General features: G+C 44.8%; 1 protein-coding gene across 1 annotated transcript in view; it reads right to left on the bottom strand.

Annotated features, from left to right (window-relative positions):
- Nucleotides 1-6,200: 6,200 nt before the first annotated feature.
- Nucleotides 6,201-13,856, bottom strand: part of ADARB2 (adenosine deaminase RNA specific B2 (inactive)) — a 108,282-nt gene continuing 100,626 nt past the window's right edge. Inside the window, exons 8-9 of the mRNA XM_074157236.1 lie at nt 8,861-9,039; nt 6,201-6,377 (exon numbers count right to left, since the gene is read on the bottom strand). Of these exons, the coding sequence (XP_074013337.1) occupies nt 6,201-6,377; nt 8,861-9,039 (356 nt within the window). The remainder of the gene's footprint in view (nt 6,378-8,860; nt 9,040-13,856) is intronic.

The following is a 13,856-nucleotide window of genomic DNA, read 5'->3' as shown; positions in this document are numbered from 1 at the left end:
GAACAAGCAATTTGCTTTAGAAAAAAAAGCAATTTATTTTAGAATCCACAGTAAAAATATTACTTATTATAGATTTAAGAATTAACACTTTTAGGTGACTAAACACTTTAATTTACCTTTTAAAATCAAATTAATTAATAAAAGCAATCTGTAGCAAAGAATATGCTGTGGAAGGCAGGGCTGGGTGTAGCTAGGCTGGTGATGCTGGGAGGGAAGAACACTGCAGCTAAACCACCTCCCTGGAGGGTATGTGAAGTACAACCTGTCCTAGTGCCTGAGCGTGGCTTTGAGGTCCCAGGAGGAGAGGTAGGCACCAGTTAGTCCATCAGAGGAACTGGTCAGACCCGACAGTATGTACCATTCTTCATTTCTTTATTTTCCTTTTTGGGGGGAGGTGAGGGGTTGGGGGGAGGAGCTGTGTGTTTTGGTAACATTGGGTGCAAAGGAAGCACCCGTCTCTTCTTGGCTTTGATCGTTTCATGGCAGCATAGGCTGCGAAGGCATCTGTTCAGGGCCAGAGGAGGATGAACGGGACCTTTTCCTCTCCACAGCAGAACAAAACATTAATGGTCTAGTGGAAGTAATTCTGTATTGCAAAAGTAGTTGATAAAATAGAACATAAAATTCTCTAATAGAGGATTTAATTACCAGGAAAGCCAGACTGAATGAAGCATTTGAGCAGAACTATTTCATTGCTGAAAAAGCAATGATTATTAATCCCCTTTCTCCAAGGCCACATTATTTACTCAGGAGGCCTCGGAGTACTAAGAAACCACATGTCTATACTTGTGCATATGCTTGTATGTCTTCGTGTTGGTTTGGGTATGTTCTGTTTTGGGTCTTTTTTGCACCCAAACAGACTGTCACTACTCTTCAAAAAGTCTCAGATTTTCTCTGACTTCACCCGGATTTCCAGCTAAACTGGTGTATCCACAGGATCAAGCTGAAACCAGCCACAGTAATCAGGTTGCAGGGCTGCAAAGTAGGCACAACGGTAATGAATCAGAAGGCTTAAAAAGCTCTTAAATTGCTGTTTCATTCTTCAACACACAAGCATGGCTATCAAGGTTTAACTGCAGCAGAGGACTTATTTATTTTATTTGAGAAACAGGCACTTCTCTGAAGCCCTCTATTAGCCAATATATCAGCTTGTTCATGTTTTATGTTGTTGTTTTTCCAATATACAGTTGGAAAAGAAATAACTGTGCCTGACGATGCTGGGGTGTACGCCTGTAAAGTTTTAAATGCAGTTCTGGTATTTACCCTTTAAACTTAATGAGATTAAACACAGAATCCATCCATACAATTTACCCTAATGACTGCTTTGTAGTTGTTTTCGGCAGCCAAATCGTGTCACGGTGTCTGCCACGGTTGGGCAGTAGCAGCTACTTTTGGAGGAGAAAACAGGCTGGAAACTGCCTGCTGCAAACTCAGCTGTGGCCAAACTGCCCAGGAGCGGGCTGAGGAGCTGCCAAGCTGCTGGGAAGCCCCTGTAGGGACCTCCTCACCTCCACCATTCGCCCTTCATGGCCTGAGCTGTGCTTGGTCCCTCCATCGGCACCAGGGCTGGTCCCAGCACATCTCCTCCGGAGCCTCTCTGCGGGGACAGCTGATGTTACTCACGGCTTTTGCCAAGTTGGGAATTCAGGCGTTTACTTTATTTGACACCAAAACAATGATAAGCTCATCACTTTGAGGGCGGATGGTGGTGCAAACAGCCTTGCTACTGGTGTAACTTCCCTCCTTTCTCTTTAGGACAGTTTTATGCCGCCATGACCATTTTTACTGTTAGGGAAGTAAGTGCTGTGTCTGAGGCTGTGGTGAGGGAGAGACTCAAATGGTATTTGCTTTACCTATATCCACTTAAAGCAGTAAAATTTATGTGTGCAAATACACTTTGAGATTTCTAAATACTGAGAATCTGCTGCTTTTATTACTCAAGGCAAAAATCCACTGTGGGTGGAGGAATTGGGTGAACTCACAGTGACTTTTTTCCACATAAATATATATTTTTTCCACAAAATACCCCGCAAATTCTTTCTTCTCCCCCCTCCTCTTTATCCCACCCAAATACCTAATGACATAGATCCAAGCTAAAGAAATGTAACTGCAGCAAAGTCTTAGCTTGAAAATAAAGCTATGCATTGCCCCTGCCCTGCTATGCTGGGGAACGAAACCCATGGGATGGTCCGTGTGGGTCCAGCACTGACCTCTTCAACATGAGCAAGGAAAGAGCTGCGGGGCCAGAGAATTGGTGGGACTCCCTGTGAGCTGTTGGGCTGAGTTTTGTCCTGGAACCAAATCTTTACAAGGAGGGGGACAGGAAAAACTCTTTCTGGACAGTTTTTACTGTTAGTGTGTACAAACTTTAGGGGCTTCTGATAGGCTCTGGAGGCTTTGGTCACACCAATGAACCCTGTGAGAACCGGCTGAGGGAAATCATCTCAAGACACCAGGTGATGCTTATACACTAATGCATGTGTGGAGGATGTCATTTGGGCTCGGTGTGACTTTGGTCTGCTGTAGCTGAATACTGATAGTTTGAAGAAAGGATAAACAAAGGCCACCCCACCCAATAAGGAAGGCATCTGCAGAGATGCACTGACTTCAGGCCTTTTGTTCATCACTTCATTTTTCTGAGGAAGCTTTATACAGCAAGTCCCATGCAGTATGAGTTTGCAAAAGCATATCTGATTTTTTTTTTAAGAAAGGTCTCTGAGAGTAACCTGGAAAGATCAAAATAGAGGTGGGCCCAGTTCACTCTTCTTCCAGGATAAGACTGTGTCCTTGTAGGGCTTCTTCCACACCAGCGAGCACATCCATCTCTCACTACAAGTGTGTGATTCCTAGGATGCATCAAATCCAAACTAAACAAGAACATGTTTCCTATAGATCTATGGTAGGTGTGTGCAAAAATACATACTGGCATTTTGGAGCACATTCAAACTGATTGCTAAGCCACAGTGAAAAATGGTCAACAAACAGTGAAAGAACAATTTTACTTGGCATTTTATTCACTTAACAGAAACATTCACTTATCAGGTATCACTGAAGTGCAATTTACAGAACTTAGCAGCAAATTCACATATGTAAATTCAGATTTATTTTCTTTTGTTGTCTTTTTTGTTTCTTTTTTTTTTTACAAATATTACAAATGTACATCCATTAGTACAGTATTGCCATTCACTCATGCGTGTTATGTACAGAATCTTCACTAAAGAGTTAACTACTGAGCAAGTTTTCCTTTGCTTCAGGAAATGCTGCCTGTAGGTCATGTGTGCTTCTGGGATGTGGTCCCATCACACTCCATCGCTGCACGTAATAAGAAGTAGACATTTAAGGTTGTATTCAACCCCAGTGCAAGCAGGTGCAACTCCATTGCCTTCAATGAGATCAGCTGATGCCCACTTGCAGTGGGGACTCGGTTTGGTTCCCCCTACTAAACTCCTTCTGGCAGCTGAATCCAGGATTGCATGTATGTATTTCTTGCAACAAAGGACAATTCAATTCCACCACACTTTTCTTTTTGTCCTTAAAATAACCAGGAACGGTGCATTGTTGTCACAGTAGCTGCAGCACTGGCCTGTGGAGCTTTATGCATTAGTTGGGCTGACATCATGCCAGGGCTGGAGGAGGGTGGATGAAGGCAGGGAGATGTAAGGAGGAGCCTTGAGGTCTCTTGTGTGCTAGATAAAGACTAAGTTGGAGAGGAAAAGTAGAAGACACTGCTTCCCCCTGCCTTGTGGATCTCTGCATGAGAAACCTTGTCTTTCTCTCTGGTTGCCCTGTGGTTTCTCTCTCTCGGTGGGAGCAGCTGGAGCCCCTTGGACTGCCACTGCCAGTGTCACCCACAGCTTCTCCCACACCTCCAGTCGTGGGCTTGATCCCCCACCCGCCCGTTGCCCCTCTGGGCACCTTTGCTGCCCAGGTCACACTGGAAGTCTGCACCAGTGACAGCTGTGTCAGAGGACGGGACTGTGTGGATGTATCAGGAAGCTCCAGAAGGTGCCAAAAATATCATGAATGTTAATCAGAAGAGCTGACAAAGTGATCAAAGTATTGACAAAGTGGTTACCACAAAATGCTTCCATTATTGAAACGTCTCAGTTTTTTTTTTTTTTTTTTTAATACTATTTCTACTCTAAGGATATTTTTTTAAATATTTTTGGTAGTTAATATGGAATGTATTATTTTGCTGAAAAGGTTTCTGGGAGAGCTTTTTTTTTATCTAATTTAAAAATTCTAGTTTATCACAATTGTTTTTATACAAGACACTATAGATACATCTTGTAGTTTATAATCTAAAAATAAAATCTCATCAAAATACTGTAGCTATTCTATTGTGGGCATCAATAAACAATGTATTTACTGTATATGGCTCTCCAAACATGATAAACCCTATACAAAGAGCATCTATCTTTATTGATAGGAACAGTTTCCCGTGTAAAGGAAATTACATGGAAAAATATGAGCCTTGTGTTGTTTGAAAAGTAACTCAGCTTGACAATTCTGAGAAAATACCAAGACAATTATCACAAATCAGTAGCAGCATGTTATATACAGATTTAAAGAGAATCACAGGAATAAAAAGAAAACAGTAGTTATATACCCGCAAATCCTGTCATTTAAAAAACCAAAAACTGAAACAAATACACCGGGTGTTTGAAGGTTGGTTCTGCAGTGGGACTATCAAAGCTCAGTTCTCCCATGACTGTATCTTCTGCATTCCAATGAAGTTTGGGATGGTTTAAAGATGAGATTATATCAGACCCAGCCACAGTTATGAAGAAAATATTTAACTGTTGGGTGCTACTTGTCTACGAACTAAAAAACCCCACCTGCTTTTCAAACTGCAGACAAACATTAATAATAATAATAATAATAATAATAATAATAATAATAGGCATTTACACAGAGCTAGAATCTGAAAGCTCTTACATTAAGACCTTACCCAAGCCTGTAGTTGCATCTGCTGCACTTATGTCAATTGGACTATATGGGGAGGTAAAACTCACTGCAAGAGCAACAGAATCTTGCTTACACCATTGCATATGACCAGAGCACTTTGTTCCTGCCAAGTTCCTTAGATGTGAAGCAGGTAATTATTACTATCCCCATTTTACAGATGGAGAAACTGAGGCAGGAAAGAGCAAAGTATTAAATGTGCTCTCTAGTTTGGTTGTCTTAGTTGTGGCTACCCAATCCAGCAATTTTTCAGATGTACGGAGCATCCTGAGCTCACACCCACTAAATTTAGAGCTATGGATCCTCACGAACTTTGAAATCTGAGGCTCTGGGTCCTGTCTCCAGCCTGCCTGATTTTAGGCAGCTACCTGAAGCTCCAGAGCTGCCTCCATCCTCACACTGGTCTTCACTGCTGGCCCCTGCAGAGCTGTGCACCTCCGCAGGCAGCACAGAGTTGAATCGCCCTTTTGAAGAGCATCTGCATCCTGGCTGGTGCCTAAAGGTCATGGGTGATGAACTGGGCCTGAATAATTAAAATTTGCAGTGTGCAAAACTTGTGGCCAGATTTGAAGACTTGGTGGGAAGTGGTTTGTCCAAGGTGTTAGAGGGAATAAGTCTAAAAACCAAGGGAATCCAAAGCCCGGCTTTGTGCTCTGAGCCAGCAGTGGAAAATGGAGTTTAAAAATGCTGCATATCTTTGAGGTCCAAATTCTTTCTCACAGATTTAGGCAGCTAACAGGATGATTTTTGCATAGAGGTTAGACACCTTTTTTGTGGATGATTATGGATGCTCTGAGACCTGCTGTCATGCCGTGTGCCTGGGGTACTTCCATCTTTCGCTCACTATTTTCCATTATTCAGTGATGACTCTTGCATTGATTGTGTGAGGGAAAACAAACTCTATTTTGGCTCAGACAGGTGGCCTGCTAACACCTCAAATCAGTAATAACCAACAGCAAAAAAACAATGAAAAGCAGAATCCTTGTGGGGGTGGCATTATAATTGGGGCAGGTATATTCTTGGGAAGGGATCATGAAAAAGCAGTTTTCTGAAGTTGAGTTCAGTGCATCAGACACATTTCTATTTACGTATTTCCAACACAGAATTAAAAGCAAATATTCCCATGGAGGTTGCTATTAAATCTCAAACTGCTTCAGTTCTCTTGGCTCACGCGTCCTGCCTAGCCTTCTCTCCAGCTGATTTGATCCGGTCATGTAGCAAAGGTGTCAAGTGATTTATACAGTTAGTAGGAACTGATCTTGCTCTGGGGGTTTCTTCACCCAGGTGCCCAGACCGGCTTTCTGAAATGCTTTAAACAGCTGCTGCTTGACAGACTGGTACGTCTGAGCCACCAGCTTTGCCTCGCTGTACACTGATGGCATGTCTCCATGGCTTGCGATTCGTGTGCTCAGCTGCAGAACAAAAATCAGGGAAGGGGAGAAAAATGAAATAATAATAAAAAAAGTCAACTGATGAGCCAAAAGAAACAGGAGGCTTCAGTAGCTGCATAATCTTCCTGTCTACATTTCATAAGCAACAAACAAACTATCACTGTGCTTTGTGTGTTTGTTTTCGGTTTAACAACAAAAAAACCAGGGAAGCAATAAATGCCTGTGACATGGTTTTGTGCCACTGTGAAGATGAGCAGGGTAAAGAGCTTTGTCTTGGAGTGGGCATAGGCAGCAGCAAATCTTGGTGTGTTTTACAAAGGCAAAACTCTACTTCTCAGTTAAGATAATTTTTAGGAAAAAAGGGGAAAAAAGTCCTTTCTGGGGATCTTTAAAGAATGTGCTCAGTTTAGCCCAGGAAGCGGAGAGACAGAAGAAGGATGGTCCCCTCCCACACTCTCCCCTTTTCTCTCTTTAATGTGTTATAGTAAAAGATGCTGTGAAACTTGCCCAGGACAGGACAGAAACCAGCTATCAGGATTTGAGCTGGTGTGGGAAAACCCAGTGCTCTGCCGGGACACCGGAGCCGCCTTCCAGGAGCTGCTTTGGGAGACAACGCTTGGGAGACGCTTTGCAGAAGAACTAAACAAATGACCTCCTCTGACCTACCGAAGTCTTAACGGTGCTGAACCAGCAGTGAGGCTGTGACATTACACAAAAGAAACCAAAGTCTGGAAAATGCCTTAAAGCAAACAGACAGGTGAAAGCCCAACGCTTACAAGCCAGGGAAATAGCATCCTGTAGGAAAAAGCACCCTCAAAGAACAGTCTTGGTGAGCAAACAGCACTCTTTCCCTTCTCTCTAAAAAGGAGAGATGCTGAAAGACAGATTAAAGGAAAATGTGAATGCACAGCCTGAAATGAGCCGCTCTGGCACACCGTGGTCTGCTCTGGCTGGGATGTATTGTCCCAGCCAGCAAGGGAGGGATGATGCTGCCAACCCCAGTGTCTATGGGCTACAAGCTGGCCTAGCCTGTGGTGGCTCCCCTCCAGCTGCCCCTTTGTTCCCCAGAGGAGGACACTGATGACAGTATCAAATCCTTTGTTTTGTCAAAAGTAAAGTTCCCTGCTCAGCCAGAAGTTACTCCCTCCTGCTCCCCCAACCCCATCCTCGGTGCCAGCCAGGTGCAGTACAGCTCTGCCATCCATAGTCCAGGCCATCGCCTGCCCCAGGGCACGACTGATCCCAGGATTTGTTTCCATGAGGAACCTTCCATTTTGGGGGCAGCAGGAGTGCTTCCGTCCTCCCTTCCTTTGCCACCTGCCGTGCAAGAAATGGGGCCTACACCACTGAACTGTGACTGAGCCCTGGGCACGAAGCCCGGGCTGGTCCCTTCTGCTCCCCCAGGCTCAGGGGCCCTGGTAGGACAGGTCATGGCACTGCCTGGGCTGGGTGACTCCCACCAGCCTCATTCCCTGGAATGCTCCCTGCAGAGCAGAACAACCCCTTTGGCCTTGTCTTCGCACCTTCCCTCCCTGCCTGTCCATTTGCCTTCCTGAATGACTTTGTTGGGGGAAAAGACTCCAGACTTCTCTGCCATCACTCTGCCTTGTTCTTTTCCACAAGTTTCCCAATAAGAAAAAAGTTTTGGCACTTAATAAAATTATTTTTTCTTGTCCTCATCTTGTCCCACCCCACATGGACTGCAGGACCATTCTTGACAAGCCTCATTATAGCAAATTACTATAATAGGAGTGAAAATTTCCTTATTCCATATCAAGCTTCTTCCTGCATGTCCTACATCCATGCTCAACCTTGTAGTTTTTGGCCATCCATCTGTCCTGATATTGTCTCCTGTCTGTGGGGAGTAATAGTGAAGTGCGAGGGCAGGTTGACTTCGGTGCCATTTCAAATAAGGGGAGTTCATGGCCACCTTCCTTAAGAAAGCAGGGCTGTCAAGGAGTGGTGACCATTTCAATTAAGTACAACCTGTAGTTTTAATGCCATTAAATTGTACTGCTGTTCAGTGTCGTGACATCGTACAGCCTTCAGCACTTGACCACTTACCTTGAGAGGAGCAGCTGTATCATTGTATGGATTTATCAACACATCTGGGGGAGTGGGGAAGAGGCGGGGAATAGGCAATCCATAGCACTTGCTTTAGTCAGCTAATTTGGGTGAGATTGGGAGCACTTTAAATTGGGAGTCTAAACCCTTATGGAACAATGAAGTGAGGTAGATGCCTCCAATGCATACTCCTCTCAGGCCTCTCTTGAGTTTTGTCTGCTCATCTGAGCCCGGCTCTACTGCCAAGAACAGCCAGAACAGCCATCTCTCCTCCTGGTTTCTGTCATTGGATTTCTCTGGACTCAGCTCCCATAGCTGACCTTGCAAGGTCTTGGCTACTGGCTACTGGTAACCTCTATCCCCTCCCAGGATGTAAGTCCCCCATGAGGGACATAGGACACTGGGCTGGTGGCAGTGTCCCATCAATGCATCAGACCTACCTTGCCATGAAGCTTTGCCCACCGAGCGAAGAACATGTGCTTGCAGAGCCGTGAGGGACTGCCGCAGGTCCTCTTGCCCGTTGTGGCATTGATAACCTCCAGGTCGGCATTCCCCACAATCCAGTTCACACTGAAGCTGGGAGATTTTCCGGGCTGACGAGCATCAGCGTGGCTAACCCCTGGCAGGAGAGAAGGACACCAGTAACATCCAGTGCTCAAAACCCTCAGAGGCTGCTAATGTGTGGTGGGTCATTGTGGCATATGAGCTATCCTTGAGCAAACACGATGGCATTGTGCACTGCACATGCCATCGGTTAAATGTTACCAGTCCGAGTATCTTAGAGAGACATAATTCAGCAGTTCCTATAGATCTTTTTCCACCTTGCAGGCAAACTGTTCATTAGCCTAAGGAAAGCCATTAGATTGTAGCTTGTGGTATTGACAGCAGTGTGACAGCTGCTGAGTGAAATCTTTCAGAAAGGCTTTAATGGGATAACTGGATTTTAAAAGGAGCTAAAGAGCAAAGTGCTTTTGCCATGAGTTCCTCCAGGTGAGCTTTCCACGGTCCAGCTTATTTATCTGCTATTACTTGCTGGGGCCTTTGCTGTGACAGGAACTCTGGATTGTAGCGGATACAAACCGGGGATAAGAAAATACAAAACATACATTTCATCGTCACAGAGAGCTTATTAGATCCAAGTTAATAATGATCCTGTAGACACCACAGACCGACACAGAAAACTCTTGCTCCCCACCTTGAGTCTGCCTGCAAGATTCCTACCCTGTATGGGTGCAACAATCTCTTCAAGAGATAGTCAGTGTCCTAATGGCAATATTTTGGATATCTTTAAGTAGAATGCACCTTATTTAATTTTAGACAGCTACAGTCATGATGTTTTTGGCCACCTGGGGTGACTGCAGGACCTTTGTGTCATTCACATGGCCACTTTTGGATCTCTGAATCACATATTGGAGTTTGCTGCCTACATGGGTGAGATCTCCCTTGGCTCTAAATGCAGATCAGGGCTGCAAGGTCAGGTGTGGGTGTGCACATGAGAGCTATTTTTAATCAGGAAAATTCCTGTCTCTTCTTAACCATTTAGTGTAGTTCAACCTTTTCATGACTCCTGTCACTTTCTCATTCCTTGTACGCGAAACCAGGGAAGGATTAGTCTTCGCAAGAAAATAAGAGATATAAAGAAAGTGGTTGGTTTATTTTCCAGCACAGGATAAATGTAACCAAGTGAGCTCTGCCTTGCCCTGCTCATTAGTGCTTTTGGGAGCAAAGAATCAACACTGGGAACTTCCAAGGCTGGAACAGACAGCATGACCCAAAGCAGTTTGAATATTTTGGAAAATGTAGGTATTGGATGATGTGTTGAGTATTTCTCTACTAATTTGCTGTGTGGGCCATGAGCCTGCAAACCTGGACAACAAAAAGCCACTGTGGTGATCGGGCAGGTGGGGACCATGCTGGTGGGCAGGCGCCACCAGCACAGGTCAGTGCCAGGGCTGGATCTCTGCCTCCAAACAGCAGCTCCCGCCAGAGGCCCTGCCTGCAACAGCTCCAGCAACAGCTCACGGTTTGCACAGCTTGATGGGGACCTGGTGTCATTGCTCCTGGGTGGACGGCAACAAGAAAGGTCCTTTTAATTTTCCACTGTAGGGATTCAAAGAACTTTTACAGAGAGGGAGAAGTACTGATATGGACTATTCAGAGAAGAAGCAATTAAAGAAGAGAGATCAAAGCCCATCCTTCCCAAAGTGCCGCTTCTTGCACACCATAAGCATCTCTTGATCTCAGGAGGAACGGGAGGATCTCAGGAGGAAGCTGGTGGGAACCTGGCATCCATCCCTGCATTTAAACATGCTGAGATTGGTAAGCCACTGAAGGGGACCAGGAAGAGGTGGAGGGCTGTGCAGGGTCAGCAATGTCAAAGATGCTGCTCCTGCCTCCTGCCTGGGGCCTCTCAGCATCATGTGAAGCAACGTTAGTGAGGGACGTGCTCCATCTCTACTCCTTCCAGTGTGGTCCCCTCTGCCCTAGGAGGGAGCTGCAAGAGCCAGATGGGACTGAGCACACACAGAGAGAGAAAGGTTGCCATTGAAGGAAAAAAAATGTACAGCACAACCCCTTTGTATTGGTGGACAAAGCTGGAATTGCAGAAATCATCTCAGTCACTGAGTCACACTACTCACTTGTTACCGTGAGTAGAAGAGAATTACAGCTAAGTCATAACCTCACACAGGATTTGTAAACACATTCACGTCACATTAATACCTCTTTCAGTTCCCCCCCTGCCTGAGATAACAGATCAGTCTGCATCTAAAACTCCAGTTCACCTAGGCAACAGGATATAAACTGGGAGCTTGAAAATCAGATAGCTCTCTGGCGCTATTCAAACGCTTCTATACAGAACAAGATGCAAACAGATCAAAATCGGCTGTTTGACAGTTTGCAGTAGTCTCTGACAAGATAGCACCCAAGAGCTTAGAGGACCGAGTGCCAAGAAATGTGATAGCAAACACCCTGCTGTGTAAAGTTGCCACAGGCCACTAAATAAATAAAAATGCTGTGAAAACACTGACCAGAGGAAAAGAAGGAAAGGCTGCACGGAGGACAGAGCAGGCTGTGGGGGCCCATCAGATGGGGCTGTAGAACCCTGCTTGGCCTGGGACCTCTCTCTGCTCTTGGTGGACTACTGTGAGAGCCGGGAGCTTGCCCCAGCACCTGGAAAACCCTCCGTGCTGGTTTGGCTTTCATGCTTTCTCTTCCCAACTATCACATCTAAGTACACGTATTCAGGTAAGTAGAAGATATTTTTACATCATTTTCTGAATGCAAGAGAAGAGGCTGTAAAGAAAAAACATGAGACTCATGACAGATGCAAATATAGAGCCTAGATATATTCTCTGACTGTTGTTTTTGATCCTTTTGAAACACTTTTTTCATGGGTTTTTTTTTGACGAATCATTGTTCTGATTTTTTTTGAAAGGTAACACCAAAATAATCTAGATAATTTTCTCTCCTTGATGTAAAACTCTCTCCTTAAAACCAACACAACAGAGTACAATAGGAGACTGCAGAAACTGGAAAGAAAAGAGAAGACTTTGTACAAATAATATGACATTGAGTATTCTGGGATATGAACTGAAATCTGTCCTCATTCTCCTCTCTCCCCTAGCAAAGCCTCATGCTACAGGATGCCTATTAGAATGGCCTCAATCTTAAGAGGAAAGGAAATAAAAATGTCACAGGGCTTTTCTTTCATCTAAAAAATACACCCAAGAGTAGTCCCAGTGAATGAAGGGATGTCCATCTTGCTGGGACCGGTGTGAGTGGAAAACTTCACGTTATTTTTCTGTGGGGCAAAGGAGTTATCTCAGGATATCCCATCCCACACTGTGACCCTCCTCTCCATTGAAATGTTTGTGCCACTATGATCAATGACAAAATTGGCATCCTTATAATTGAACGGCTCCTGCAATTTGAAATCCCCAGCTGGTCTGATCCCTGAGAAGAATATGGGAGGTGGAGTTGCCTGGCTGATGTTGCTGAAGTTTGGTCTCTAATGCATTCAGTTTGGCTGTTGGTAGGTGCCCGTCTCCTTAGTCACTGGATATGCTGTCAGCACAGTTTTCCAGGTAAAAGAAACACAGCACAAGCCTCAGCAATGTAAGTTTTAAGCAGTATTGGCTCTTTGGGATTTGTGGAGGAGGGAAGATTACAAATAATGGCTTTAGAGACAAAAACAATGTAGACAGAGAGAGACAGATTCCTCCCACTGCTTCTCCTGGGCTGAAGAAAACCCACAAACACAACCGAAAGCGAAGCAAAAGGTTTTTCAAACAGAAGTCTCAGGGAAGGAGTAAGCCAGCCATGAAACATGCAGATATTTAAAGTGACACAAGGGCCCCTCTGATACATTTCTAACTCCCTGGAAATCTCTGGCAATGACTCTTGGACATAAATGCACACTTCGGAGAAGTACGAGCCATTACTTTTACTCTGCAAGGCCAACCCAGCAAAGCAATAGTTGTTCTATGGTTAAATCTCTTATTAAATCACTTATTGTGTTTTCAGTCGTTCAACAGTTCAAGTGTGTTTCTCTGTACATCCTGCAGACACAGTGAAAATGAGTGTGATTGTGATCTTAGTGTATGGGTGGAATTATAATGAGTTAGAGCTGGCACGGGGTGAGATCTTCTCCAGTGGGAGATGCAGGGGCTTCCGGCAGACAGGGGTGTGTTGCCAAAATAACAGCCAGGTTTGGGAAATGGGGATGTTATTCCTGATCAGCTGTGGGTCCTTTCCTCCTTCCCATGATGAGGTGTGGGAAGGAAGACGGGGCTGAGTCACGCCAATGCTGGAGCAGGGCAGGAGGGACAGGAGCGGGCATGAGGTGCAGCAGAGGTGTGGAGCAGAGTTTCCTGCATGCCTGCATTGAACGGTCTTTGGCTAGCTGCACTGAAGAGTTAAAAAATGGAGATAATCTGTTCAAAAAAGGGATAAGCCTTTTGACCTACTCACCTCATAACACGGACATGCACATTACACTTACCAGATGTACTAAACCATACAGAACCCGAGAATTTCCCCAGTGGCTAAAGTACCACTTCTGCCTCAGCCAAACTAATTTTGTCACAAGGACACACATGCAAAAAAAAAAAAAAAAGAACATGAAATAGATAAGGGATAAAATAGCACTCCCCTGACTGAGGAACCTAGAGGACTTTGAAAGGTGATTGTGTACTCCACTAAAGCATCCTGATCTTCCAACTCTGTCACCCTGACATCATACTGGTGTCTCAGGGAATCCTCCTGGAGAAGAATTATCATAGTCTAAGAATAAAATAAGGGTCCAATCCTGTGCAGAACTGGTGGCCCTTAGCACTCACATGCCTTATGAGGACCTGAAGGCATTCAAGATTTTTTAGGATTTTGCTGAGATGAGGCTGGGCAGCTGCTGCCTGGCTGGGGGTTAAGGGAGTGGAA

Source organism: Numenius arquata, chromosome 12, assembly GCF_964106895.1.
Source record: "Numenius arquata chromosome 12, bNumArq3.hap1.1, whole genome shotgun sequence".
Taxonomy (NCBI): domain Eukaryota; kingdom Metazoa; phylum Chordata; class Aves; order Charadriiformes; family Scolopacidae; genus Numenius; species Numenius arquata.
The sequence above is the reverse complement of the archived record's forward strand: the minus strand, read 5'-3'. Positions and strand labels throughout refer to the sequence as shown.